Here is a 25,962-nt window from a genome sequence, read left to right as displayed (position 1 = left end):
ATAGAAAATACTTATCTTGGTGCCTCCCAGTTGGCTTTGCTGCAATTAGGGAATGTTAGTAGAAGAGAGCTGCTGCTTGTTTGTTTTCAGTGCAGCTTTTCTGCCTCAGCCTCTACAAAAACAGAAGCATCTGCTTTGCACCGATCCTTTTAAACAAGTTATGTAAGCTCTGCCTTCCCCTACCCCTCCCCAAAGCAGAGAAACTGCAGATTGGTGAACTACAACAAATCACTTGCTAAATGAAGTTCTGTTCTATTAGCCTGTCAGGCATCCCAGGTTTTATCTTGGCAGTTCCCAAGGTTCTCATTTAAGTCAGTTTTAGTCCCAGGCACTAAGTGTGCAGAATTGCCAAATGTCAAGATCTATATCCATATTTGTAAATAAAATATGAAAATGATGGAATCCATGACTACTGTGAAAACAATAACAAAACGGAGTCTGTAATCACAACCCTCCTCCCCCTGCCCCAATAAAAGAATAATCTATAAATTCGTTACATCGGTCCGGCTCCAAGAATTTTCAGTTAGTTCTGGTTGCATTATCATCTTGGATTACTTTGACTGCCTTCTTCAAAACCCTGGAGTTAATCATCTCTTTTGGATTACTTTTAAGAGTTCTGCCAATGGTGTAGGGGAATAACACTACCCACATTTCAGCTTCAAATTTTGAGTCTGGACTCATTTTTATTCAAAAGTAAACCTTCAGGGGCTTTAAACAGTTAATATATATTTACAAAGATTGTACCTGTTAATACAAATCTGCCAAAACTTTGTGGTGCATAGAGGCAGCATAGGCCTTTAAGATAATTCTTGGACTATCTGTTCACTACTGTGAATGACCAATCCTTGATTAATGTTTGCTTCCAAAATTCAGTAACTCACAATTTGTTTCCTATCACGTAATGAGTTAGTGAGGTTCCACTATAACATGAACATTTATAAAGGAGAACTCTGGCTCCTAGAGATTGTTGGTGAATATCTGGTTGAAATGCACAAGCCAGCTTGATCTCTGAATTGCTTTGGATGGGTAAGGTGAGTAGAAAGGAGGGAAGATTTACAAAATCTTGTTACTACAGTATCTCTTTCTAGTTTAAAGTATGAGACCTGATCTGCAAACTGATGCTCTAGCTGCTCAGAAAGTAGCTGAAAGTGAAAACAAAGTGGAACAGTTCTCACTGGTTACCAGCTGCATTTCTGTTCCGTTGCAAATAAATTAACTTTCACACATCTCTTTTAAAAGCTCATATTTACAAGCCCTGTTTTTCACCACTGTGATAGCGGTTCTTATGCGGAAATAGGAACCAAGAGGTTGTTGTCAAAATGGGAGCCATCTTTTCATGCCTTTGCACTTAGTTTCTCTTGCTTTGGATTTGAAAACAAAAATGGAAAAATTTGTAAAATAACAATTTGCATGCATAAGCTGCTTCTAAAAAAAAAAAAAAAAAGAGAGAGAGAAAAACCACAAAAACAAACACCTGCTTTCCCTGCAAAAAGCAAGTAAACAAACAAAAGCTCACAACATAACCCTGAACTTGTTACAGTGCAGAGTTTTTTGTTAAATAACTTTGGCCTAGTACTATTATACACTAGAGGTCAAATGGGGTCAGGCTTCCGTCCTTGTCTTAAAGGCATCAGTTCAACAATTTATCCCTCGTTAGTGAAACGCTTGTGTATTAAGACTAGGGATAGCAGTCAAGTAAGACCTTCTGCTTTGTCAAGATTAAAATTCCCAGTGGGAATGGCTGAAGTTACTTGATTGACATGTCTTTTTGGTAGCTGCTAAGGAAAGTATATGAGAATCTCTCAGTGAATCTACAAAAAGAACAGGAGTACTTGTGGCACCTTAGAGACTAACAAATTTATTTGAGCATAAGCTTTTGTGGGCTACAGCCCACTTCATCAGATGCATAGAATGGAACATATAGTAAGAAAATACATATACATACAGAGAACATGAAAAGGTGGAAGTTGCCATACCAACTCTAATTAATTAAGATGAGCTATTATCAGCAGGAATAAAAAAATGTTTGTAATGATAATCAAGATAGCCCATTTCAGACTGACAAGAAAGTGTGAGGATACTTGACATGGGGAAATAGGTTCAATTTGTGTAATGACCCAGCCACTCCCAGTCTCTAGTCAAGCCCAAGTTAATGGTATCTATTTTTCAAATTAATTCCAGTTCAACACTATCTCGTTGGAGTCTGTTTTTGAAGCTTTTCTGTTGCAAAATTGCCACCTTTAAGTCTGTTACAGAGTGACCAGAGAGGTTGAAGTGTTCTACTGGTTTTTGAATGTTGTGATTCCTGATGTCAGATTTGTGTCCATGCAAAAGAATAAATGGACACAAATCTGACTGTGTTAACTGGGAACACAAAAGACCATGACGTCTTGATGATTAAACTGAAGACTTCTGAAGTGGGGAGGAAACAATATTGGAATAAAAAACTTACTATAGAAAACAGAAATGCCAAATCTTATTTCCCCATAGTGTTCTGGATGAATGATTCTTTTTTCAGTGTGCCGTGTTCCCTGGATGATTTAGTACATACAGTATTATTGTGATCCGTTATTATCAGATACATTTTGAAGCTGTAAGTGGAGACTTGAATAAAACATTTAATACACATTGCTTTGTTCTACCATGAGGAGGATTTGTGGAGTTTTTCCTTGTCTATAAAACCCTGGGAATAAGTAGTCTTCCTTAATCAAATAATTTCACTTTAATGAGGTAGAAATGGTTTCAAAGGATGTTTTCTAAACTTCAAGAAAGTGTTAGTAAGCGTGCATCTTGAGCATCTCACTTGAGGTACAAACTAACCTTCATACTTATTACTGTACTATGCTGGCTTGTGACAATGACACCTTTTGGAAGGAGCTGGCTCTGCATCATTCTAGCACCGATCATAAAGTTCAGGGTGATAGGCCTACCCCCAAATGGTAATCTCATTATATTCTTTATGCACCATGTCCCTATTGGATGAATTGGATTTTATTTCATAGTCTGTATCAAAGCATAGCTTGGATGGGTGTTGCGAGGGAAGGTGATAATTTTTGCTATTACATGATTGAGACTAAAGAGCGCCGGTCATTGCTGTGGCATTCCCCTCTCTTGGACACTTGGATGAGGCATGTTTCAAATGATAAATATGCTATAGTGAACAGGACTAGTTTTTACACTAAGCTTGTCTTAGTAACTTGAGATTTACTGGGAATCCATGAGGCTTGGATAGAAGTCACAAAACTGAGTTTCATCCAGAACAGTAATTACTAGTGCTGATTAAGGGTTAGTAACTTATGTCTTTTAGAATACTTTCAGATTATGATGATGAAAACAACTCTTTACACAGTGCATCAGAAATTCCTGAAAAGTAAAGTGTTCTGTTTTTAATGTAAGTGCGTCTATTGTTACATTTCAGATTTTCTTATAAGCCTCAATTTTTCTTGCAGCCACTGATCTTCTTCTGGCCTGGAATCCTGTCTGTCTGGGCCTGGTAGAGGGAGTGATTGGGAAAGTTCAGCTTCATACAGGTATGATTTGTTTAAACATGTTTTATATTGTAATGTGATTGTGTATTAAAAAAGAAGCTTTGCAGTGTTCTGTGTACCAATCTGAAATGATCAATCCTCCGTATCACTGGTGGGTAGAAAAGAGGATCTGGACTGTGCTGCTTTGTCTTCTTTTCCTGGTCTAGTTTCTCTCTGGGTGGGAAGAATAGTCCTGGTAGAGTTTTCTGTAAATTTTGATGAAGGAGGCAAATTATAGTCCAAGAATTGGGGCTGTATGGAAACAGATTCTTGTCTAGGTTTCTAAGCTCACTGGCTGTACTGTTGTCTGTTTGCCGTATTCAGCGTATCACAACTAGAGTTGCTATCAGAAAGCTAAAAATGGCTATCAGACCTGCAGACCTAGGTTCTTGGTGTAGCTGAGTTGATCTCTGCTACAATATGTATTTTTTTGTGGGACAGGAGTGAAGGGGGAAAGCTTCAGATTGTAGTACTTCATCTGCAAACAATTGGAGAAGTGCTTCTCCCAGAATTATTACATTAATCACTTTATTCTGTCAAGTGTGTGTGTGTGTGTGTAAGAGTTTGATCATAAAAATACACTGATCCACTGGCACCTATGGAACTCTAGGCATATCTGATAAATGCTATTCTAGTGTGATTGAGTGAAATGAATAGCATCAGAAAACTTTACGTAACAATTAGGAAATATGTAAGATGAGGAAGCTGTTCGAACATTTTAAAATCTGAGCCATATGGAAGGTTTGTGTAGACAAGCCCTGAGACAGTTGTGGTAGTTAAGGAGTTACTGTTGGCTCACGAATGAGGCTGATGGAATAAAAATTAGGTGGGGGGAATGGGGAGGAATTCCCTTTTTTCAGTATATTTTTTCTGAGTGAATTCAAAAACTCGTTTCTTCTCATGTTCCTCCTTCAAATGCTTGCTTTTGCAAGCCAATATAGGAGAATTTAGGCACCCTGGCTCCCTCAGTGGAATGTCTGCCATGGACACAGACTGCCAGCTATGTGGTACAGGAATACAAAATTCAGATCAGCATTAATTAGGTTCCTGATAATTTCTTTTTTTCCTGATAGGTTTGTAGTAGTAATCCTTGTCATCTAGTTGTCCATCAAAACTTTTTCCCAGTGAAGCAGTGTGTCATACCCCTGTCATAATATTATGAAACGGTGAAGTGTCTGTGAATGATTTTAATCTATCTCCACTGATGACGAGTTGACACAAGACTTGCAAATTCCTTTCCCAGTAGGATAGTTTACTTAACTAAGTTGAGTGTTGTTTTTCTTAGCAAAGCAACAAATAGTGGATAATTGCAACTTCCGGTTTAAGTTCCTTACGTCATTTCCTCCTTTTGGTGGAAACACAGAACACGACTTTCCTACAAATACCCTGAACCATGAATGAAAACTAGTACCTCACCAACTCCATGGTGCTGTTTTACAACTACAACTTGCACATTCTTGACAGTCAGGACAATGAAATGCAGATTATAACTTAAAATGCAAAACCCTCACAATGAGCATGTGTTCTGACTGCACTCTATTCTCTGTTTAGAAGAGTCTCTATGCTGATAGAGGTCTGGATAAAAGTGCATTGTTAAAACTAGGAAAGCTTGCATAACCTCTGTTTACATTATTGTTCTCAATGCTATTTTTAAATTTTCATGAGTGCTTAACACAGCATTTAAAAGAGTGATTTTTTGGCAACCTGGTCTGTGTAGGTAAAGTTTCAAATAAGTTATCAGAACACTAGGATAGATTAAGTAGTAAAATGGATCAGACTCTTGCTGCCTGTCAAAATAAGAAATGGATACGCTGCAGTATTATAGATGCTGAAATAGAGCACTGCCAGTGCTGTTATAGGGCAAGAGCACAGGAAATGCGGCTGCCTGCATTGTGATAATGGATGCACAGCTCTGGAGAGTGGGTGAAGAATCTCTAATCCCTACTTCAGATAAAAAATATTCTTGACTTTTACTTTTCTTAAAAATTAACTAAATCAATTTTCTTTTAAACTGGGAAAAACATTGATGTAGGGATCAAAATAGTTATTGCCTATTTGTTTGAATTATTTTGGATTGACATTTGATCTAGTAAGGCACGAAATGCCATCTTCATGCTATCCTTTCAGGCTGGCTTATTTTTATTTGTGCTTAATGTTTGCATTTATACGTATCCAAGGAAATTAGATATATTATAAAATATTGGCTGACAATATGAGAGTGGGATGTCTTTGACAGTTGAACCTCTTACACAACTCAAAGATCTTTTGTCATGGAGTTTCTGGCTCCCCTTAAGGATGTTGCATTATTGCTAAGCTTTAGCAAATGGTGCTCTTTCTGGAACAAGTAAACAGAGGCCAGAGAGGCTGCTAGACAGCATTAATGCTCCATCATCGAGGGGTTGAGTGTGCTGCCTCTGCTTCAAACGTATGTCCAAGGGTGGATCCTGAACAGTCCAGAATGGCATAACAGCATGTTGCATTGTTGCTGGACAGCTGAAACCCTACTTTTAATTCCTTATTTATACAAAAAGGAAATGAGTTTGTGAGGTTCACCTATTATATGTATAAATTTTGAGGTGAGAATACACTTATCCTAAAGCACAATATTTGTGTTGAGCTTTCTCCATTAAGAAGAACCTATTTCTCGAGAAAAGAGCAATACAGATGACCAGATTTGGTATGTGACTAATAAAAAAAGTTAGAAGAAAGCACCAATCACTTCAAAAGAAAATTTTGGAAGTAGAATGGCAACAAATGCAAGGGTTTTAATCTCTAATCTCTCCAAAAGTGACCCAGAATATGAAGATGGAAGTTGTAACTAGCCTATGCAAAGAAAGTGAAGGTAACGTTAAACAAAGTTTAATAATGGGTTGAGACGTTAGTGAGCCATTTAAAGAAGATTAGCCATTGCTTAAGAATTACTGCAATGATCAGTTCAAAGAATTCCTTAGCATGTTAATAACACCCATGGTGGGTTTTAAATAAAACAGTGCTTTTATTGTAAATTTGAAACAAAAGATTTAACGTGTACTAGCGTGTCTCTATCTTCTACTAGCTAACCTGTGGAATTCTATTCTTAGGCTCATGGACAATTAGTTTATGGGTTGATACCCATGTGTGCCTGAAATTTGAGTGTTACTTGCTACATAAGAGTTTAGTAGTGCTTTATAAAGGATTTGAAATGTCATAATTTTGATTGCCATTGATGTCTGGTAATTGTTCTGTTCGTGCTAGTGTGGGTGCGCAACTCAGTAGCTCTAAATTTCTAGCCCCCATCACAGGTCAAAGCTATAAATGATGGAACTGTGCCAGAGATGCCTGCCTGTTTTGTTTTTTTTTCAGTTGGGATGCTTCCAGTAAATTCTTTAATGGTGCGAATAAACGTCCTCCTCAAAATCTGTCCTTTAGTACCTGCTGTAACTAATAGGTATTTCAAGCTCTATTTCATTATCTTTGGTTTAATATTTAATTAGCAATGTTGTATATGATTATAAAAAGAGTTAGGAGAACTTCGATGTGACACTCAGCCTTCATTTCTAGGATTTGACATGGATTTAAAATAGCAGCATACACTTGTTTATTGTATTTAATAGTAACATCACTAATGGCTTAAACATCCCTAAGTAGTAGTAATTTTCCAAAGGGGATCCCTTTTAGTTTTACAACCCTTTCATAGGCTGAGTCTTATGCAGACTGAGCTAGTTGAGACCTTCTGGTGTTTTCTGTCTGTATAGACCAGCATAGAAACTATCAAGCCCTTCATTATACAAACCTACAAACCTTTTGAAGCAGCAGGCCATTAAATGTGCTCTAAAGTAAATTTTGCTGCTACTTAAGTGCTGTTTTGTGAAATTGATGAGGGGCAACATGTCATCAGAGTTCTCTCTAGTCAAGCAGAATGGTGCTCTCGCTCTCAGTTTCTCTGTTGAAGCGAGATACCTGTAGGACTGATGTCCGGCTTTGTTGGATGCAGTCTATGGCCCCTAACCTTGTCAAACAATGTGCTTTCTTTGCTGGTATCTTAAGTCAGAAGCCACAAAACCAGCATGAGAAATTTCTGAAGCAGTCTGTGATGGACCTTCAGTTCAGAACGTTCTTTTCTTAGAGCTCTGCCACAAACTACGACAGTCTCCATCAGATATGCTCCTATTGGACTGGAGCAGAGATCTACTATAAGCTTTTCAATCAGTCATATTCTACTGGTGATCATTAAGTGAAGACTGTCTAAATCCAGAGTAATTTTGCCTCCTTATTTTGATTATAGGACATAACTACTTCTGACTTGACATGTTCTGCAAGAGTGCAGAGCATCTTGCTGCAATCCAGGAAATGACAATAAAATAACGCGTCTAGAGATGAAGATGCCTTTTCCGTATGGGCAGAAGATAACTACAGTAACTCCTCACTTAACGTTGTAGTTATGTTCCTGAAAAATGCGGCTTTAAGTGAAACAATGTTAAGCGAATCCAATTTCCCCATAAGAATTAATGTAAATAGGGGTTAGGTTCCAGGGCAGCTTCCCCTACTCTGCAAGCACCAGGGGCGGGGAGCTCAACCCTCAGCCCGCCCACTCCACCCCTTCCCCCAAGCACCCACCCTTGACCCACCTCTTCTCCCCCCCACCTCCTCCCCCTTTACTTTGCAGGCTGCGTTCTGGCTCCTTCCCCCTCCCTCCCCTCCCTTTTAAACGCCGCAAGCCAGCTGATTGCTGCGTTCGGGAGGCAGGGGATGGAGGGGGAAGGTGCGCCGAGTCCTCGCTCCTCCCCCTTCCCTCCTGCCCGGGGCAATCAGCTGGCTTGCCGTGTTCGGGAGGCAGGGGAGGTAGGGGGAGCCTGCGCGCCGAGTCCTCGCTTCTCCCCCTCCCTCCTGGCTCCAAAATGCCGCAAGCCAGCTGATTGCCGTGGGCAGGAGGCGGGGGGAGGAGCAAGGATTCGGCGCGCAGGCTCCCCCTTCCTCCCCTGCCCCCGGAACGCGGCAATCAGCTGGCTTGCGGCATTTAGAAGGGAGGGGAGGGAGGAGGAGGAGCCAGGACCCACATGCTTTGTTCACTGCTTGCAGGAAGAGCAGCGTGTTGGAGCTAGCTGGTGGGGGCTTGGAACCAGGGTGGACTGGCAGCCCCCCCATCAGCTTCCCGGCTCCCCTAAGTTCCCTGTGTGGCAGCAGCCCAGCAGGCTATCAATTGCTGGGCAGTTCAGCTGTCCCTCCCCCCACTGCCATGTGCTGCTCCTGCCCTCTGCCTTGGAGCTGCTCCTGGGAGCTTCCTGCTTGCTGTGCAAAGGGGGGGGCAGAGAGGGGTGCTAATGTCAGGGTGTCCCTTTCCCCCCCGCTCCTTTACCCTATCTCCGCGTGGAGGGGGCACGACAGGGCTCAGGATGGAGGGAGCTTGCAGGCAGCAGCTGCTGTCTCAACTTGCTGATCTACTTAAAAAGGCAGTGTACTTACTGGGGTCAGCGTACTTAAAGGGGCAATGCATATCTCTCTCTCACACACACACGGTGTGTCTATCTCTCTCTGTGCCATGCTGTCTCCCCTCCCTCCGTTCGTGCTGCCTTGTAGAGTGTGAGGTGACATTAACAACAACGTGTTAACCTTTGAGAACTCAGTGGAGTGCTAGTTCACCATTTAGCAGTAAGGCATTCCCTAGGAAATATCCCTCCCTCTTCCACCCTCTGACTCCACCACCTCAACCAAGCTTCACAATCATCATTGTGTGTATATAGATATAATCTTGTTTGGCGAAAAAAATTTCCCTGGAACCTAGCCCCCCCACCCCCATTTACATTAGTTCTTATGGAGAAATTGGATTCACTTGACATAATCTCACTTAAAGTAGAATTTTTCAGGAACATAACTACGTTAAATTAATTAATTTTCAGAGGTGTTGACACCTGCAGTTTCTTTTGGAAGGAAAGCGTTGGGTGCTCGGAAGGGAGGGAAGGGAATTAACTTTTGGCATACACTGAGAAGGAATGAAATGACTGCATCAGGAAATGAGTCATATAACCAATCTCAGCATTGTCCATATTGATTTGATTCAGATACAGACTATACTATTATGATCACCACTTTTACAAGATAAATTTTGTACAAAGTACACCTTGTGAGGTATCATTTGAAAAGTCATAATCTGCTGAATATAATTATCCTGTTAAAATATGCGTAGTGACACTTCATGCTAAATTATAAGCTTCTACTGCATGATTGTTACTGAAATATGTTGTAATTCTGGGTAACACCCACAAAACAGTTTTTCAGAGACAAAGGCACACTAGCATCCCAGACAGGTGTTAAAGGGCCATCACCTACTTAAGTGGACATCCCCCAGCAAGGGGGAGATGTAAACAAGAAATGTACATTACATCCTAGGAATGTTTTAAACCTCACATCCACAAGAGATAGCTTGTTGCCTACATCCCAGCAGGGAGTAATCTTTGAAGGGAGAGGGATATAAATATGAGAGACAGTGACCTCCAACTCACCTCTCGTCCTTCCATGTCTCTGTTCATGACATCAACTACTCTCAAAGAACTACTGAGGCGGGAGTGGTCCCAGGCTGGAAGGAGACCCAGCCTGTGAAATTTCCAACAATGTATGCTGAGACAATGTATGGTGTTTTTAAGTTCACCTAGCTTGTTAAGTAGGTATTAGCTTGTGTATTACTCATTTTCTTTTATAACCAATCCTGATTTTTATAGATCATCACTTATAATCACTTAAGTTTATTAACTACAGAAAGATAGATTTTATCTTATAGTTTTATCTTAACCTCTCTGTTTGGATTAAAGTTTGTTGGAAACTCCATTTAGGATAACAAGGCTGGTGCAGATATCATTTCCTTTAATTAAATGCTGGAGTTTCTATGAGCTTGCATTGTTCAGTAGTGTGCTGGTCAGTACAAGATGCACATTTCTGGGGGAACAAGGCTGAGACTAAGAATTTGTGGGTGTTGCCCTGTATGTAATTCATGAGTGACTGGTCAGAGTGCTTATGTATTTAGCTGGGAGTGAATTTGCATGCTGAAGGCTGTGTGAGCAGGCCAGGTGTGGCTGTTCTGACAGCAAAGCAGTGTAAAAGGCATCCTAGACCCTAGGGTGCCATCGAATTAAAGGGACACTGCTGTTCAACAGTCCGGATTGTACCCTGGGGAATGTCTCACTCACTCTTTGTTCGAGAGCTTTATGTTTTTCTGTTTTGCTGAAATCCTTTCACGCATTAAAACTCTTGGTAACATGGTCTTTGTCTCTGCGGTTTTGGGCCCTATTTCTGTCATGTTTCTTGGTAGTCTATTTCTTTGTCCTTTTAGTAAAAGAGAAACTAAAACATTGAGTGTCACTGAGCAGGTAGTGGGGAGAAGAGGTTGTAGAAAGTCTCGTTAAAAGCCAGGGGAGGGTTTGTGACAAGTAATCTCATATGCATATTCAAGGATATGAATATAAATTCTGATAGCCATTTCACATTATATGGATGTTTTGTGATCTTGCATGTGTTCGTGCTTCATCATTTCATGATACAAAATTTCCTTTGCACTGGAAGCTTCAGTTGAGCATCCCTTGCTTTGCATGTTACTCCTGGGGGAATTCTGCGCCAAAAAATTAAAAATGATGCGCATGATATTTTAAAATTCTGCAAATTTTATTTGTCAAAATCACCTATAGAATCATGCCAGTTTCAATTATTTTGGTAATTTATTTAAAAATACCCGTCAGCAAGTATGTCTGTAACAATACAGACACACACAAAAATTCCCCCAGGAGTAGAGAGTTAAACTCCTATGACAACCCAGTTCCTGTTTCTCTGGTCCCCAGAGTCCAGCCATGGCCCCCCTAGCCCAGACACTCAGACCCCCTACCATCCCAGAGCGTTTACCTTTTAGAGATTCTTTAACCAGGTCTCCATTACACTTTTCTGTGCAATCCTTAATAATCGCCTGTGTTTTCAGAAATCGCTTCTATAGTATAGAATATGTATGAGTTGCTGTAGAGAAAACCAGTAGAATGAAGGGAAAAAAAAGTAAATGGTTAGAGGGAGCTGAAATGTGAATAAAATGTGTTTTTTCTGATATAGCAAGGTATGTTGCTTTGAATATTCTATTGTGTGCAGCTGGCCATTTCGACATAAGAGCTGAGCCTGTCTTTCAGTACAATCATGTGGGGTTGGAGGAGCTGTTTAAATTCAGTTCTCCTGTTGGCCAGCGATCTCTCTGATTGGTTTTATTAAAGGGCTTCTATCTGTATTTCTCTGGAGAAAGGTGGGGAAGATATGGGGAGACTCTTTTGATTTATGGCAGGGATTGGGGTAATGGAGCTTTGTGTTGACTTATCCTAGACTTGTAGAGGATTTTGTCTTTGACCTTAATTACTTGATGTGCGAAGGCCCTATGGGGAGGAGAGTAATGTTTGCAGTTTGTGAAGCCCAATACCAACCTGCCCCCTCCCAAGCTATTTCTGGAATACCAGATGGTTTTGGTGGATAGAAGCATCCTTTAATTCATCTGTCTGACTACTTCTCTGATGTGAACTTTGCTATGTGTTTCTGATTGCCAGTGTGGATTATTTTAATACACTTTACTTGGGGCTTCCCTTGAAGATCACTTGGAAACTGTAGTTAGAAGATGGTATAGTGTCCTGCTTAGGTAGGAAGGCTGATCATAGGCAACGCACTACACCAGTGCTGTGCAGATTTCACTAATGTTGAATATACCCTGACTTGCACCTGAAGGAAGTCTACAGTCAATGAAAAGATATATCAAATATCCCTCAGTGCTACCAGTCAAGATAAAATTGTAATAAGCCATGGCATAGTCTTTATCGTATATAAATAGCTAACCAGCTGAATGCAGCAGAATAATTATCCCATCAGATATGAAAGTTCATGTTGCCTGCTTTCACTGAAAGTTAATAGCTGAACCTAGTAGTGTTTCTGGTATTCATGTTAGATGATGAGAATATATAAAAGTTGAAGTTGGCATGGCTTGGGAAGGGTGCCCCGTAAGATACGATAGATGAAGCACCGGAAAGCTCTTTGAGTTAATGTACATCTCATTAGCAGAATGGCTGGGAAATTTTTTTGAAGGAATGCTTTTTGTTGTTGTTTGTTGGAAAATGTTGATTTGTTGAAACCAAAAAACTTGAAAGTAGATAGTCATCTCCTATTGAAGATATGAGCTATCTGCCTCTCCTCCACCCAATCAAAAGCATAGGTAGAAATTTGCAAGAAATAAAATATGCATCATTTTGGCACTTAACAAGGAATTTGCTATTTAGCTCAGACAACAATCCCAATGTGACAATAAGGAAGTGGCAATGTTTTCTGGTCTATTTCTGAGCAAACTCAAGCAGCAGTGTTTATAGAGGTAGGCCATGTGATTGCTATAGTATTACAAGTTCTAAACCTGCAATGTCACCTTGTCCAGGGGAGAAAAGTGTGACTTGACAGTATGCATAATTTGTTACTTGAGATGTTGCTGTACACTGGGTGTTTTAGGAAGTGTTAGAAAAACACTTAAGTGGTACTGGGTGGTAGTTGGAGCAAAAATCTGAACTAAATTCCTGTTACAGTGGAAGAATCTGAAGTGGTAGGTTATTTTAACAGATACAGTGCTTTAAATTAGTTGTTGCCATCTGTTCTTCCCTAGCTTATAATGCAGAAAAAACACAATAATTAAATCAGTGAAAAATGAGGCAGACAACTAAAATGTACACTTCTAAAATGACAGGAAGCTGTGATTTCCCTGAAGGCAGGAGTTAGCGTGCATACATGAGTAGGAAAAAATTCCAATTGAATGTGTTGTCCAAAAGCTGTTTTAGGAAACTGTTCTTACCTTATCCATAAGAGCACACATCCAATCTAGGGATTCCTTATTACAATTGCAAGCAATATCTGAATAATTGAGAGCCTTTCCTGGTCATTGTTCTAGTTTTTCCTCCAGGTCATACTTTATCTGCATAATCACTTCCTGATCTGCATTCTCATCCTGCCCTGAGATGTAAGCTTCATTTCTATTATTTTGACTCGGGGATCCGAATTACAGTACAAGCATATATATTTAATACACCCAAGCATGTTTTCTGTACACATTTTGCAACTTAAATGTCTGGATTCTTGCATTTAATAATAGCGCTAAGTAAATTAATCTCTTTAGTTCTTGTTCAGCATTATAGGAGGTTTTATACTCCATTGTGGGGAATGGCCAAAAATCACTCTTGACTTCATTAAGCTTGCTTCTTCTTTGAGTGCTTGTTCATGTCAATTCCAATCAGGTGTGTGACACGACAGCCAGAAGATTTTTCCCCTAGCAGCATCCATAAGGTCAGCCTGGGTGCCCCCCTGGAGTCGCGCCTTCATGGTGCCCAATATAGGGCCCTGCCGACCCGCCACTCCCTTAGTTCCTTCTTACCGCCAGTGATGCCTAGCTGGAACTTCCCTTGCTCTTGCTTTTCCAAATGCCTTTAGCAGTGTCCCGTTGTAATTTGTATATAGTTAGTAGTTTTTGTCTTAAATAGTAGTAGTAGAAGGCTAAGTTTTCATTGTGGGGGTTCCCCCCACTTTTTTCTCTCCGGGGCATGCCTTGGTTGCTGGGGTTCAATCTGTGTGAAGGCTGCGGAAAGTTGATGCCAAAAGTGACCCACACACTTCTTGTTTGAAGTGCCTTGGCGAGAGTCACCAAAAGGACAAGTGCTGCATTTGTAAAGGGTTTTAGCCGAAGACCCTTAAGGATCGTGAGCAGAGACTCAGGCCTATCCTCATGGAGGCAGCCCTCCGCTTACAATCTGACCCCGGGTCGGCGGAGCCCGTGCTGATCGCCACCTCCTCCGTGCGTGGCACACCGGTGCCAACGGCGTGCGAGTCGGCTCCTAGAAAGGAGACTAAGGACTCCTGGCACTGACACGGTACCAAACATAAGACTTCTGGTAGGCACTGATCTGTATCTCCGGTGCCCCACAAGAAAAAGAGGCAAGGGAGAGGGTGCTCTTCCCCCACCCCCCCAAATCTAAGGAGACAGCAGCAGGGAGAGCTCCACCCACCCAGCCTACTTCGGGCCGGCAGCTTCAAGGGGCTCGTCGACTCCTGCCCCGCAAGGGGTCCAGTCGAGTCAGGCCCACTACCACTCTCTGGATTGTCATGGCCAGGACGTTCAACTCCTCTCCACTCTGGCAACTTCTGAGGCGGTGCAGGACCTTATCTGCTTGACGGCTCTGCCTTCCCCAAGGAGGGAAGAGGCACTGGTTTTAGCCATGCCGCCTATTCCATCTAGGGGCAAGCCGGCGATGATGTCGCGCTGCTCCCCATCTCTGGCGCGCCACTCCCTGGCGCAGACTGCCCAAGGGGGGGGAACTACATCAGTCTCCAGAGGCTTGGCACCACCACTCCTCCGTGGTCTACTTTTTCAGAGACCTCGGAGTCTGAAGCAGAGTCCTATCGTTTGGACAGATCCAGCAGCAGGAGGTCTAGATCTAGGCAACACCGCCAGCCTCCTCCAGCGCAGTGGCCACCTCAATGGCAGCCACCGACTCAGTGGCCCTTTTGGACTCCCTGGGCTTACCATCAGGCCCAGGGTCAGAGCCAGGCATCGAGATCCAGATCGGCATCGATCGCGTCGGCATCTGTCCCCCATGTGCAGCTACTGGCACCGGATCCATCTCTGGCAACGACTCCTGTGCCCCCGCCTGCTGCTTTGGGTTCTGCACTGACAATCCCGGCACCAGCAGCCTCAGCACCATCGGCATGCCAGCCCCATGAGCAACCCTAACCCTAACCCCCGTGGGCACCAAGGGCAGTAACCAGGGTCATGGGCCAGTGTTTTTGTCTTTGTCCTCCCCAGATGAGGCTGTTGCGGGCACGTCAATGGCCCCTGCCTTGGAGGACAGCAGGGTCCCGCAACAGTTGTTGTGCAGGGTGGCCCAGAACCTGGGGATCCAGGCAGAGGAGGTGGTAGAGGATGCGGATCCCACGGTGGACATCCTCGCCCCCTCTGGACCCTCGCGTATTACTCTGCCATTTATTAAAAATATAAGTGAAACCACAAAAACTTTGTGGCAGACCCCGGCCTCCTTGCCTCCCACAGCAAGGAGGAATGAAATATGCTATTTTGTCCCCTTTAAAGGAGTCCGAGCCCTTGTACACTCACCCTCCTCCTGACTCCGTGGAGGTGGATGCTGCGAACCACGGGGAGCGCCAGGGGTTCCAGGGACCCTCTCCTAAAAACCGGAAGGTCAAAAAGCTTGACTTATTCAGGAGGAAAATGTACTCCACCAGTGGTTTGCAGCTACGAATTGCAAGCCAACAGGCCATCATTAGCAGATACCTGTGGAGTGATGGCCAAGTTTTCCGAGCTGCTACCATCAGACTCCCATTCTGAATTTAAGGCCTTGGTGGAGGAAGGCAAACTCATTTCTAGGGCCTCCTTGCAGGCGGCTCTTGATGGCTATGGGGGTGGCCATGAGGAGGTCCTCTTGGCTCCAGGTCTCTGGTCTACCTCATGAAGTCTAGCAGACCATCTAGCAGAGGCACTTGTCTCGGGTACACAAAGTTGCGGGAGGGGCGCAGAAAGTGGTGGAGCGGGGGGAAAAAAAAAAGCTGCTGGCACGGAGATATTTATAACCCAGGTGATCTCCCCTCCCTCCCAGCCCCACCTGTGGCCTCCCCCGAGTGTTCCCCGACCCCGACTTGCTTCCCCCCCCCCCTTCCCGGCCCCGGAGCAGAGCTGCTTCATATTACCTCCCTGCAACAACTGCTGCTGCAGGGTCCTAGTGCCCCCCAACTCAACTGCCAGGGCAGACTGACTCTGAGCCTGCCCTTCCCCCTCAGGCCCTTCCCTTTTACCGGCCAGACCCTCCATCAGCACAGGGGCACCCTCCGCCCACAGTCACCGCTCCTGCCCCATGCTGGGCAAGGATGCAGCCCCATCCCTCACCCCCAGTGAGGCTACAGTCAGGAACAACTGCAGGGGAGGAGGCGCACGCAGCACCACTCGGCACCCACCACAGGGGAGGCGAGGGAGATTCCTGGACCTAAGAGGGGCCCTAGGAGCACATGCAGTGAGAGTGGTGGGGGTGAATGTGCTGCTGGGGGGGTAGGAAAGGGGGGCTCCTCCCGCAGAGCTCGCTGCTGCTGGCAGGGAAAGGGCTGGGGGGAGTCCTCCTCTCTGGCCCCTGTCCTGGAGCAGCCTGCCTGCACCCCAAACTCATCCCCAGCTCTGCCCCACCCCAGAGCCCACACCCCCAGTCAGAGCTTTCACCACCACACCATACCCTCAACCCTCTACCGTAGCCCCTCCGGCACCCCAAACACCTTATCCTCAGTCCCAGCCAGAGCCCTCATCCCCCCCACACCCGAATCCTCTGCCCAAGCCCTGAGCCCCTCCTGCACCCCAAACACCTTATCCCCAGTTCCAGCCAGATCCCTCATCCCCCAACCCTCTGCCTCAGCCTGATCCTCTCCCACACCCCAAACCTCCCATTCCCATCCCCAGCCAGTGCCCTCACCCCCCACACTCCTACTCTCGCCCTGAGCCCCTCCCACACTCCAAACCCCTCATCTGCAGCCACAGCCCTCACCCCTGCACCCCATCCCTCTGCACCTCTCCCATCCCCAAACTCCCTCCCAGAATCTGCACCCCAATCTCCTGCCCCAGCCTAGGGCCTGCACCTCAGACCTCCTCCCTCACCCAAACTCCCTCCCAGAGCCTTGGGCGGGTTGGGGAGGGGGCAGAGTTGGGGGGGGGGGCGGGTTCTGGGCACCACCAAAATTTCTACAAACCTGCCACCCCTGATCCTGCCCTGCAAACCTGAACTCCCAGCATTCTCAGGACACATGCTGATCCCTAGTGGCCACTGCTGATATCCAGCACCTCCTTCCTCTCTTAACCTGTGAGTCCCTCTCTGGATTGGAACTGGACTGGAAACAAAGACCATCTTGGAAGCAACATTACCAGCCCAAGCAGTCAAAAATCATGAGTTAGACCCCTCAAAATCACAGGCTCTACCGCCACCACTTCATTCATTCTTCAGCGGCAATTCAGTGGCAGGCCCTTCCCTCCGAGAGGGACTGAGCGACCCAGGGCTGAATTGCCACTGAAGAGCCGGCCCTGGGGGAGGGCACAATTTTATATTCTTGCCTCGGGCGCAAAAATAACTAGTTACGACTCTGCAGGCCAGGACGTTCCTTCCCAAAGCGAGATTTCAAGCCCTCGGCGACATCATTCGAGGTCTCAGGTGGTTCCCTGCCACCGCAGCATGGAACTGCCTGAAACTTCTAGGACACATAGCTACTTGTACCTTCAATCATGGCTAGTATCAGTGTATCGGCCAGCCCAGGACAGTTTGGACAGGATTGTAACCCTGCCTTGCCCGCTACTCAACTCACTCGACCTGCAGGTAGTATGTGCAAGGATCCCCTTCACCAGCCCTCAGCCATCCCTCTCACTAGTGACAGACACGTCAGACTTGGGCTGGGGGGCACATTTGGGAGACCTCAGAATGCAAGGCCTCTGGTCTCAGGCGGCTCTTGATCTACACATCAAGGTCAGAGAGCTGAGAGCAGTATGCCTGGCATGCCAGACTTTCTGAGCCCACCTAGCAAGGAAATATGTATCAGTCATGAGAGACAACTCCGTGGTGATGTTCTGTATCAACAAACGGGGGTGCAAGCTCCTCTCCCCTTTGCCAGGAAGCCCTCGTGGTCTGGGACTTCTGTGTAGAGCACTCAATACACCTGCAAGCATCATACCTCCCTGGAGTATAGAACGAGTTGGCGGACCATCTCAGTAGTTTGTTCCATGGCCACAACTGGTCCCTTCACCCAGACATAGTGAACTCAGTCTTTCATCAGTGGGGCTTTCCCCAGATAGACCTGTTTGCCACGCTATACAACAGGAAGTGTCAGCTGTTCTGCTCCTTCCTGAATCACAGCCTGGGCTCCATCACAGGCACATTCCTCGTCCCATTGGGAGGCTGTCTCCTATACACGTTCCTGCCTGTCCCTTTCATTCACAAGGTGCTCCTCAAAATTTGGAGGGAATGAACTTTGGTGATATGATATTGATAGTTCCAGCCTGGCCCTGCCCGCATTGGTACACATCACACTTGGAAATGTCCGTGGAAGCTCCAGTCACCTGCTGCTCTTCCTGGACTTAATAACTCAGGATCACATTCGTCACCAACGTCCGAACCTCGAGTCGCTCCACCTCATGCCATGTTAGTACCATGGCTGAACCCATGGCACTTTCTTGCTCTGATCAAGTCAGAAAAGTTCTCCTGGGCAGCAGGAAACCCTCCACGAGAGCTACCTGCCTTGCCAAGTGGAAGAGATTTTCAATCTGGTCGGCTCACCACCATTCGGCTCCGACACTCATCTCAGTTCCACTAATACTGGACTATTTTCTCCACCTCAAGCAGAAGAGATTGTCTGTGTCGTCAATAAGAGTTCATGGGACTGCCATCTCTGCCTTCCATCCAGGAGCAGGCCTCACCCGGCTTTTCTCCTGAAGGTTGTCTCCCAGTTCCACATCAACCAGGACATCTTCCTCCCTGTATTCTACCCTAAGCTGCACTTGAGTGGCAGGGAGCAAAGCACTCATTGGATGTCCGCAGAGTGCTTGACTTCTACATTGAGAGAACGAAACCGTTTCGAAAGTCCATCCAGGTATTTGTGGCAGTGGCGGACAGAAAGGTCTTCCTGTCTCCTCTCAACGTATCTCATCATGGATCACATCCTGCATTCATGAGTGCTACAACTTGGCAAGGGTGCCTGCTCCTTCGATCACTGTATACGTCACCAGGGCTCAGGCCTTTTCAACGGTGTTCCTGGCGCAGCTTCCCACCCAGGAAATCTGCAGAGCAGCGACATGGTCCTCCGTGCACACTTTGACCACACACTATGCGATCACCCAGCAGGCCAGAGACGATGCAGCCTTTGGAAGAGCGGTGCTCCAATCAGCGGAGGACTCCGACCCCACCTCCTGAACTTGGGCTTGTGAGTCACCTGATTGGAATTGAGATGAACAAGCACTCGAAGAAGAAAAAATGATTATTCACCTTCTCGTAACTGTTGTTCTTCGAGATGTGTTGTTCATGTCCATTCCAATACCTACCCTCCTAACCCTCTGTCAGAGTAGCCAGCAAGAAGGAACTGAGGGGGTGGCAGGTCGGCAGGATCCTATATTGGGCGCCATGAAGGTGCGACTCCAGGGGACGCCCAGGCGTGTGCGTGGGTGGGAGGCTGCTGCGAGCATGACGCACTTTGTGAGTGGGTGGGGGAGTGCTGCTATGGGCATGGCTGCATGTACAGTTGCCCAGAGACTAAGGTGGTGCAGGGCTATCCATTACAATGCAGATCTATTTCTAAGATCTGGCCTGGCTCATGTCTCCAGTGTACAGCTTTTTTTACTAGAGTGACAGAGCTTCCATTTTAAGTGGAAATTCTATCCCTGTTTGAAGTGTCTAATGTTAATTTTGTCTTATAGCAGTTCAGTTTTTTTTTTTAAAAAGTGTAAATTTTTTTTGCTACTCTTCATCTTTTTTGGGAGGCCGTGTGGGGTATAGCCACTTCTCCAGAGGCTGCTAATGCGGAACAGCACAGGCAAAAGGAAGTGCTCTTCAGGTCTAGTCAGTGCTTAGCTCCAGCCTTGTGCAAACAGATCTGTTCTTTGTGTCAGTAACTCTTAGGAGAGCCTCTTCAGTGGTTGTGACCATCCCTCATCCTTGATTGCTTTTTAAACTCACTCCAACAGCAGTACTGATATAATACAACACCACTTCCAGAAGTTTTGGGCTATATCTGGCTTATAGGAGTATCTTTGCTTTGACAGTTCTATGGTGCCTTCCTCTTCAATCAATAGACAGCAAGACTGGCATACATACAGTATCTCATAGAAATTGGCCAGGAAGTCAACTTTCTTTTCTGTACATGGGAATCTACAAAACTCTATGCTAGGAGTTTCTAAACATGCTTTTCTATGAAAAAAGTTTAATCTACCCAAACGCATCTAGATTTTGAATCTGGAAGACACTTGTGCAGTAGATCAAATTTTGGACCTCAAACATTGACTTTTGTTCAATATCTTTAACAATGTACAATGCCCAAAATTATTTCTGCCCCCCCCTTAAATACTTATTCTGTATAAATACCTTTAATTAAATGATTTCCCTGCAAAGTAATTTGTTTTCTTCCTTTGCATTTTTTAAAATGCCTGTAGCATTGTTCGAGTGTTTTTTCTGCCCTGGTCTACCCTTTAGTCGAAGGCCTAAGAGAAAATAGAAGTCCTAAAAGTGCTTCCAATTTATCCTTATCCTTTAGTTCAAGCCTTCGAGCAGTGCTTCTCAAACTTATTTGATTATGCCCCCCTTCTTTGTATCTGTACTAGTTTGTCTTTCCTCCCTTCCCCACTGCCTGCCCTCCCTCCCCCACCACCACACAAGTACATATGCTGATATGTGCTATGGTGGTGCTTCACTTAACTAACTCAGTTTAGACTTCTTTGTGTTTCATTTTGGTTGGGTTTTTTCTATTGCACGAATTAGCCAATGATCCATTGTAATAAGCGCAAAAGCAAAACTGTGACTGTGGTCCTTGCTTACAATTAAATGTGCACACTGCGTTGTAGCAAATGTATTAACATAGAGATGTCAACGACTTTGTTAAGCTTGCATAGCATTATACAAAAATCCATCAAAATGCACAACGCCATCTAGAGTCAAATGCACAGCACCACCTGAGGACCTAGTATATCTGGAGGAATCAGCTTTGCTAGTTATTCATTGCTGTGGGTAGGGTTACCATTCGTCCGGATTTACCCGGACATGTCCTCCTTTTGTGTGCTAAAAATAGCGTCCGGGGGGAATTTGTAAAGCACTCACAATGTCCGGGATTTCCCCCTCCCCCGGCAGAGCGAGCGGCTGGGAGGGCTGCAGGAAAGTCCCGGGCTGGACTCCGGAGCAGCTTCCTCCTCCCACCCCCCCCTCCCTGCATTCTGAGCCGGCCGGCAGCTCCTCCTCCTGCAGCCCGCTCCGGCAGCCCTGTGCAGGGCCAGGGACCGGGTTTTGTGTTGTGCTGGGGAGCTCAGCCATGTGTCCGGCTGGCACAGAGCCCAACACCCTGTTCTGAGCAGCAGGGTAAGGGGGGGCAGGAGAAGGGACAGGGAGGTTCTGGAGGGGGCAGTCAAGAAACGGGGGGGGGCTTTTGGAGGGGAGTGGAGAAAGTTTTGGGCAGTCAGGGTACAGGTAGGGGGTAGGGTCCTGGGGGGCAGTTGGGGGGGGTCTTAGGAGGGGGCAGTTAGGGGCCAAGGAACAGGGAGTCTTAGGTAGGGGGTGGGGTTCTGGAGGGCAGTTAGGAGCAGGGGTCCCAGGAGGGGGCAGTCAGGGGACAAGGAGCGGGGGGTAGGGGGCTGGGAGTTCTGGGGGGGAGCTGTCAGGGGGCAGGAGTGGGGAGAGGGATCGGAGCAGTCAGGGGACAGGGAGCAGAGGGGTTTAGATGGGTTGGGAGTTCTGGGGGGGGCTGTCAGGGGGTGGGGAGTGGTTGGATGGGGCGTGGGAGTCCCAGGGGTCTGTCTGGGGGTGGGGGTGTGGATAAGGGTTGGGGCAGTCAGGGGACAAGAGGCAAGGAGGCTTAGATAGGGAGTGGAGTCCCGGGGGGCAGTTAGGGGCAGGGGTCCCAGGAGGGGGCAGTCAGGGGACAAGGAACGGGGGGAGGGTTGGGGGTTCTGGGGGGGCGGGAAGTGGGAGGGGCAGGGGCGGGGCTAGGGCGGGGCTCCTCCCGTCCTCTTTTTTGCTTGTTGAAATATGGTAACCCTAGCTGTGGGTAAAACGTGCAATAAGCCTCCAAGCTTCTCCCCCCACCCCCCCGAATACTTTTTCTCTCCCCCCCCCCCCCCCCCCCCTTTGAGAACCTCTGCCTTAGAGGGTGGATTCCTTCCCTATGCCACTTGTGTAGGGTCTAGACAGAGATTCTGATGTCTATGGAGCCATAGTTTTCACATCACGCTCATACTAATTCTGGGAAACAGTACTCTCTGATATTTATTCTTGTTGGGAACCAAGAAACTTGTTTTCGAAGGTAAAGATAGTAGGTTAACTTAATAAGGATGGAATGTAAGAGTAGAATATAATAATCAATAGTTTGGCTATCTCTAAATAGGAAAGTGATAAATCTCCCCTGTGTTGGTAGTTTGTTTAATCCCCTCTCTCTCTATTGCACAATTACACAATTACTTTTGGAGATAAATAATACCAGAAAAACATTGATAAAATACTTTATAAAGATGACATTTGTACAGCCATGACAAACTTCAGTGCACAAAACAATTTCTGCTTTGTCTGCTGTGGTCTGTCATTAAATAATCTGTTCCTGCTATTTTGTTAGTCAGTGTGTTTACTTAGGAGGTGCCGTACACAGCCTCTAGTTTTATAACCTTCAAAGTGAGGTGCATATCATTGTGATCAGGATATAATTTTAAATTCAGCAGTATATCTTGTTCTCTTGGGTATTACATAGGATTTATTAATGTTGTCTTAAGCAAGCTCAACTTCCTTTAGACTGTTTTTAACCACTCAGTCCCTCTTTTAAAACACTGAGCTGACCAAACCAAATTTTTAAAAATAACAGAAAAAACCTCTACCATCTTTTTGGTAATGGTAACATTCATTAAATGCAATACCTTAATTGTTCTGTGTTTTTATGTGTATGGGGGGAGAGGGTTACTACATGGTCTTTTAAAAGGAAAACTTCATTTCCTTACAGAAGAAACAAAAAAAACCCCAATTGGATCATCTCTTCCCAGAAAGAGTTTTTACTACAGAACATTCCCAAGTGTGGGGTTCCATGCGGAGCGGATAAAGCACACGACCAATGTGGTTGCAAGCTGAATCCAATTCTGTTTATTACAAGCTTTCTTTTATAGTTTTTCTCAACATTACATAACACAATTAGGCTATAATAACACATTTACGGATTGGACAAGAAGGAGAATCATGTGTTTATCACATGTATAGCCCCACTCCGATTGGTTCAACCATTCCTTACATAAGGCCATGATTTGTTTACCTCATCTTATATAATACTAGACCACCAGGGGGCCTTACATAAGGCCATGATCATTTTATATAATCCTAGACCACCAGGGGGTCTTACATAAGGCCATGATCATCTTATATAATCCTAGACCACCAGGGGGTCTTACATAAGGCCATGATCATTTTATATAATCCTAGACCACCAGGGGGGCCTTACATAAGGCCATGATTTATTACCTTGCAAGTGTCCCATCGTGACCCTTACCTCCTCATGGAACTTTTCATTAGGTTGGTGTAGGGATGATACATCCCCACACCCAAGTGCTTTGTCTATCCCATCTTTCAGTGACATCAGTGATAAATTTCCATTTAATGATGGGAAGAAAAGAGATGCTGCCTGACTTATTGAGTTATCCAGTATTACCAGTGAAGATGCTGGCAGCCTGATGCTGTCTGCTGGAAAGGAAAATGATTAAATACTACTATGGTACAGGAGATAATGCAATAGAAAGAGAAGGAACGTAGATACTTGATTCCCATTTAAGGTTAACGTTAATAAACTTCATGGGTTTTTACCTCAGTTCTTCTCCTACCATTCAGACATAGGGGTTAGATAACAGTAAATATATCATCCTGGTTTTGGGATGTGGTAGGGTATTTTTAATGGCAGCTACTGGAAAACTGCACACAGCTCTGGAATAAATCCTGAATTCTGCATTGAAAACATGCTCTAGAAACCGGAAAAAAATACCATTGATAATCTTCTTGTTTAATTTTGATGTATCCTTTTTGTTCCATAGTGCTTGGGAAAAAAAAAAAGTAGCTGTTTAGCTAAGGAGAAAACATGGGAGATGCCAAATATATCTAAGAAAGGAAAGAAATTCAATAGCAATAAAGTTGCTAAATAGGTTGCCAACATTCAGGTGTTATGTTTTCCAAATGTGGAACTGTCCATTTACAATAATGGGTCTTTAACGTTTCTATGTTATTGTGTATGATACTTTGCCTTTTCTGGTCTTGTTACGATTGCTAACTGTTGAGTTTAAGAACTAGAGATTGCCGAGTCCAACAAATAGCGAGGGTGTGTGTTTATAAAAAACAAACAACAAAACCCAGCATATTGGACAAGAGAATGGAGTTAGTCTGATATTTTTGGTTTGTTGTTAAAACAGTAACAATATAGTTTTATGGATTAACCATGGTCAGGAATTTAGGAGGCCTGTGTATACCACTTAACTTCTGTCTAGTTCCCGATCTCTTTTTGAATTGTTGAGGGTATGATAAACCTGTCTGCTACACATGGGTGTCAGGTATTACACAGTTCTTTGTTACAAAGATTATTTAGGTGCCAGTATAACTAACATTTCCCTCATTACAAAACTAAGCTTTTGTCTCTTAATCCCCATGGTTAACATGCACATTAAAAATACAGGCTCTATAATTTGATTAAACCTGATTTTATGTCAGACATTTCATGTCTGGGTACTAAAATGATCTGTTCACATTAAGACCATTTAAAATGGACACAGCAGCTGTGTTTAAATGTTTTATTTACTTTCCATTTTTGTGTGATACAGCTTCGTGGGAGAGTTTTTCCCTGCTGGCTGACTTTTCCATGCGGTGAACTCCAATTTTCTTCCTTTTCTGTTTCTAATGATACAGAAATCAAATTGGCTGACCTTGTTTTTGAATGTGCACTAGCATTATTGATGTTGGCAGGAATGTGCATAACTCTGGGATCATTTTAATTGCTGTCGGTGAAGCAGTGGTGCCCTCTCCCTTAATAGCTTATCCCACAACATGGTGACTTTCCTTAATATTTCAGTGGTAGAGTAGCAGAGGGTTTTTTCTTCCCACAAAGATCAGGATAATCTGGAGGGAATTGGCCTATGAGATAACATTTTTAAGGTAGGACTAAGGCTTTGGTTTAATATGATTAAGTGTCCTCTCAGTGAATATGGTTTAATTATTTTCTGTTGTGACACTAACAGATTTTGCTGATGTTTTCCAGATCTACCATGGTGGCTACTTCTCATTCGCCAGAAAGCATTGATTGGCAAGCTTCCAGAAGGCCATGAAGTATGCAAAATAACCAAAATTGCAGTGATTCCACTCTCTGAAACAGACCCTCAGGATCTGGAGTTGGAGGTATGATTTTAAAATCTTGAAAACTTCTAATTTGAAAGTCTTAGTACCTCACACACCTTGTCTCTATCTTTTTTATTGGACCAACATATCCCCTGGGATGCATAGGAGGTGACAGATGTTGGCATGGATGCCCATTGCCTCCACTCTGACATGCAGTCCTACTTGCTTTTGTGATCATGACTCCTGTAGGAGTCCTTCATACACAAACATCTCTTACTATGTCTGCCCCAGGACTTTTCTAAAGGAGACTTCACAGAAACGAGGGAAAACTGTACAAATTA

At 44.5% G+C, this 25,962-nt stretch overlaps 1 protein-coding gene across 2 annotated transcripts in view; it reads left to right on the top strand.

Annotated features, from left to right (window-relative positions):
* The window catches only part of INPP5F (inositol polyphosphate-5-phosphatase F), a 105,938-nt gene that overhangs the window by 27,136 nt on the left and 52,840 nt on the right, over positions 1-25,962 (top strand). For both annotated transcript variants that reach the window (XM_054034309.1, XM_054034310.1), the window contains exons 2-3: positions 3,450-3,530; positions 25,545-25,681. In XM_054034309.1, coding sequence (XP_053890284.1) covers positions 3,450-3,530; positions 25,545-25,681 — 218 coding nt within the window. The remainder of the gene's footprint in view (positions 1-3,449; positions 3,531-25,544; positions 25,682-25,962) is intronic.

Source organism: Malaclemys terrapin, chromosome 7 (genome assembly GCF_027887155.1).
Source record: "Malaclemys terrapin pileata isolate rMalTer1 chromosome 7, rMalTer1.hap1, whole genome shotgun sequence".
NCBI classification, from domain to species: Eukaryota; Metazoa; Chordata; order Testudines; family Emydidae; genus Malaclemys; species Malaclemys terrapin.
Note: the sequence above shows the minus strand (reverse complement) of the source record. Positions and strands in the feature narration are given on the sequence as shown.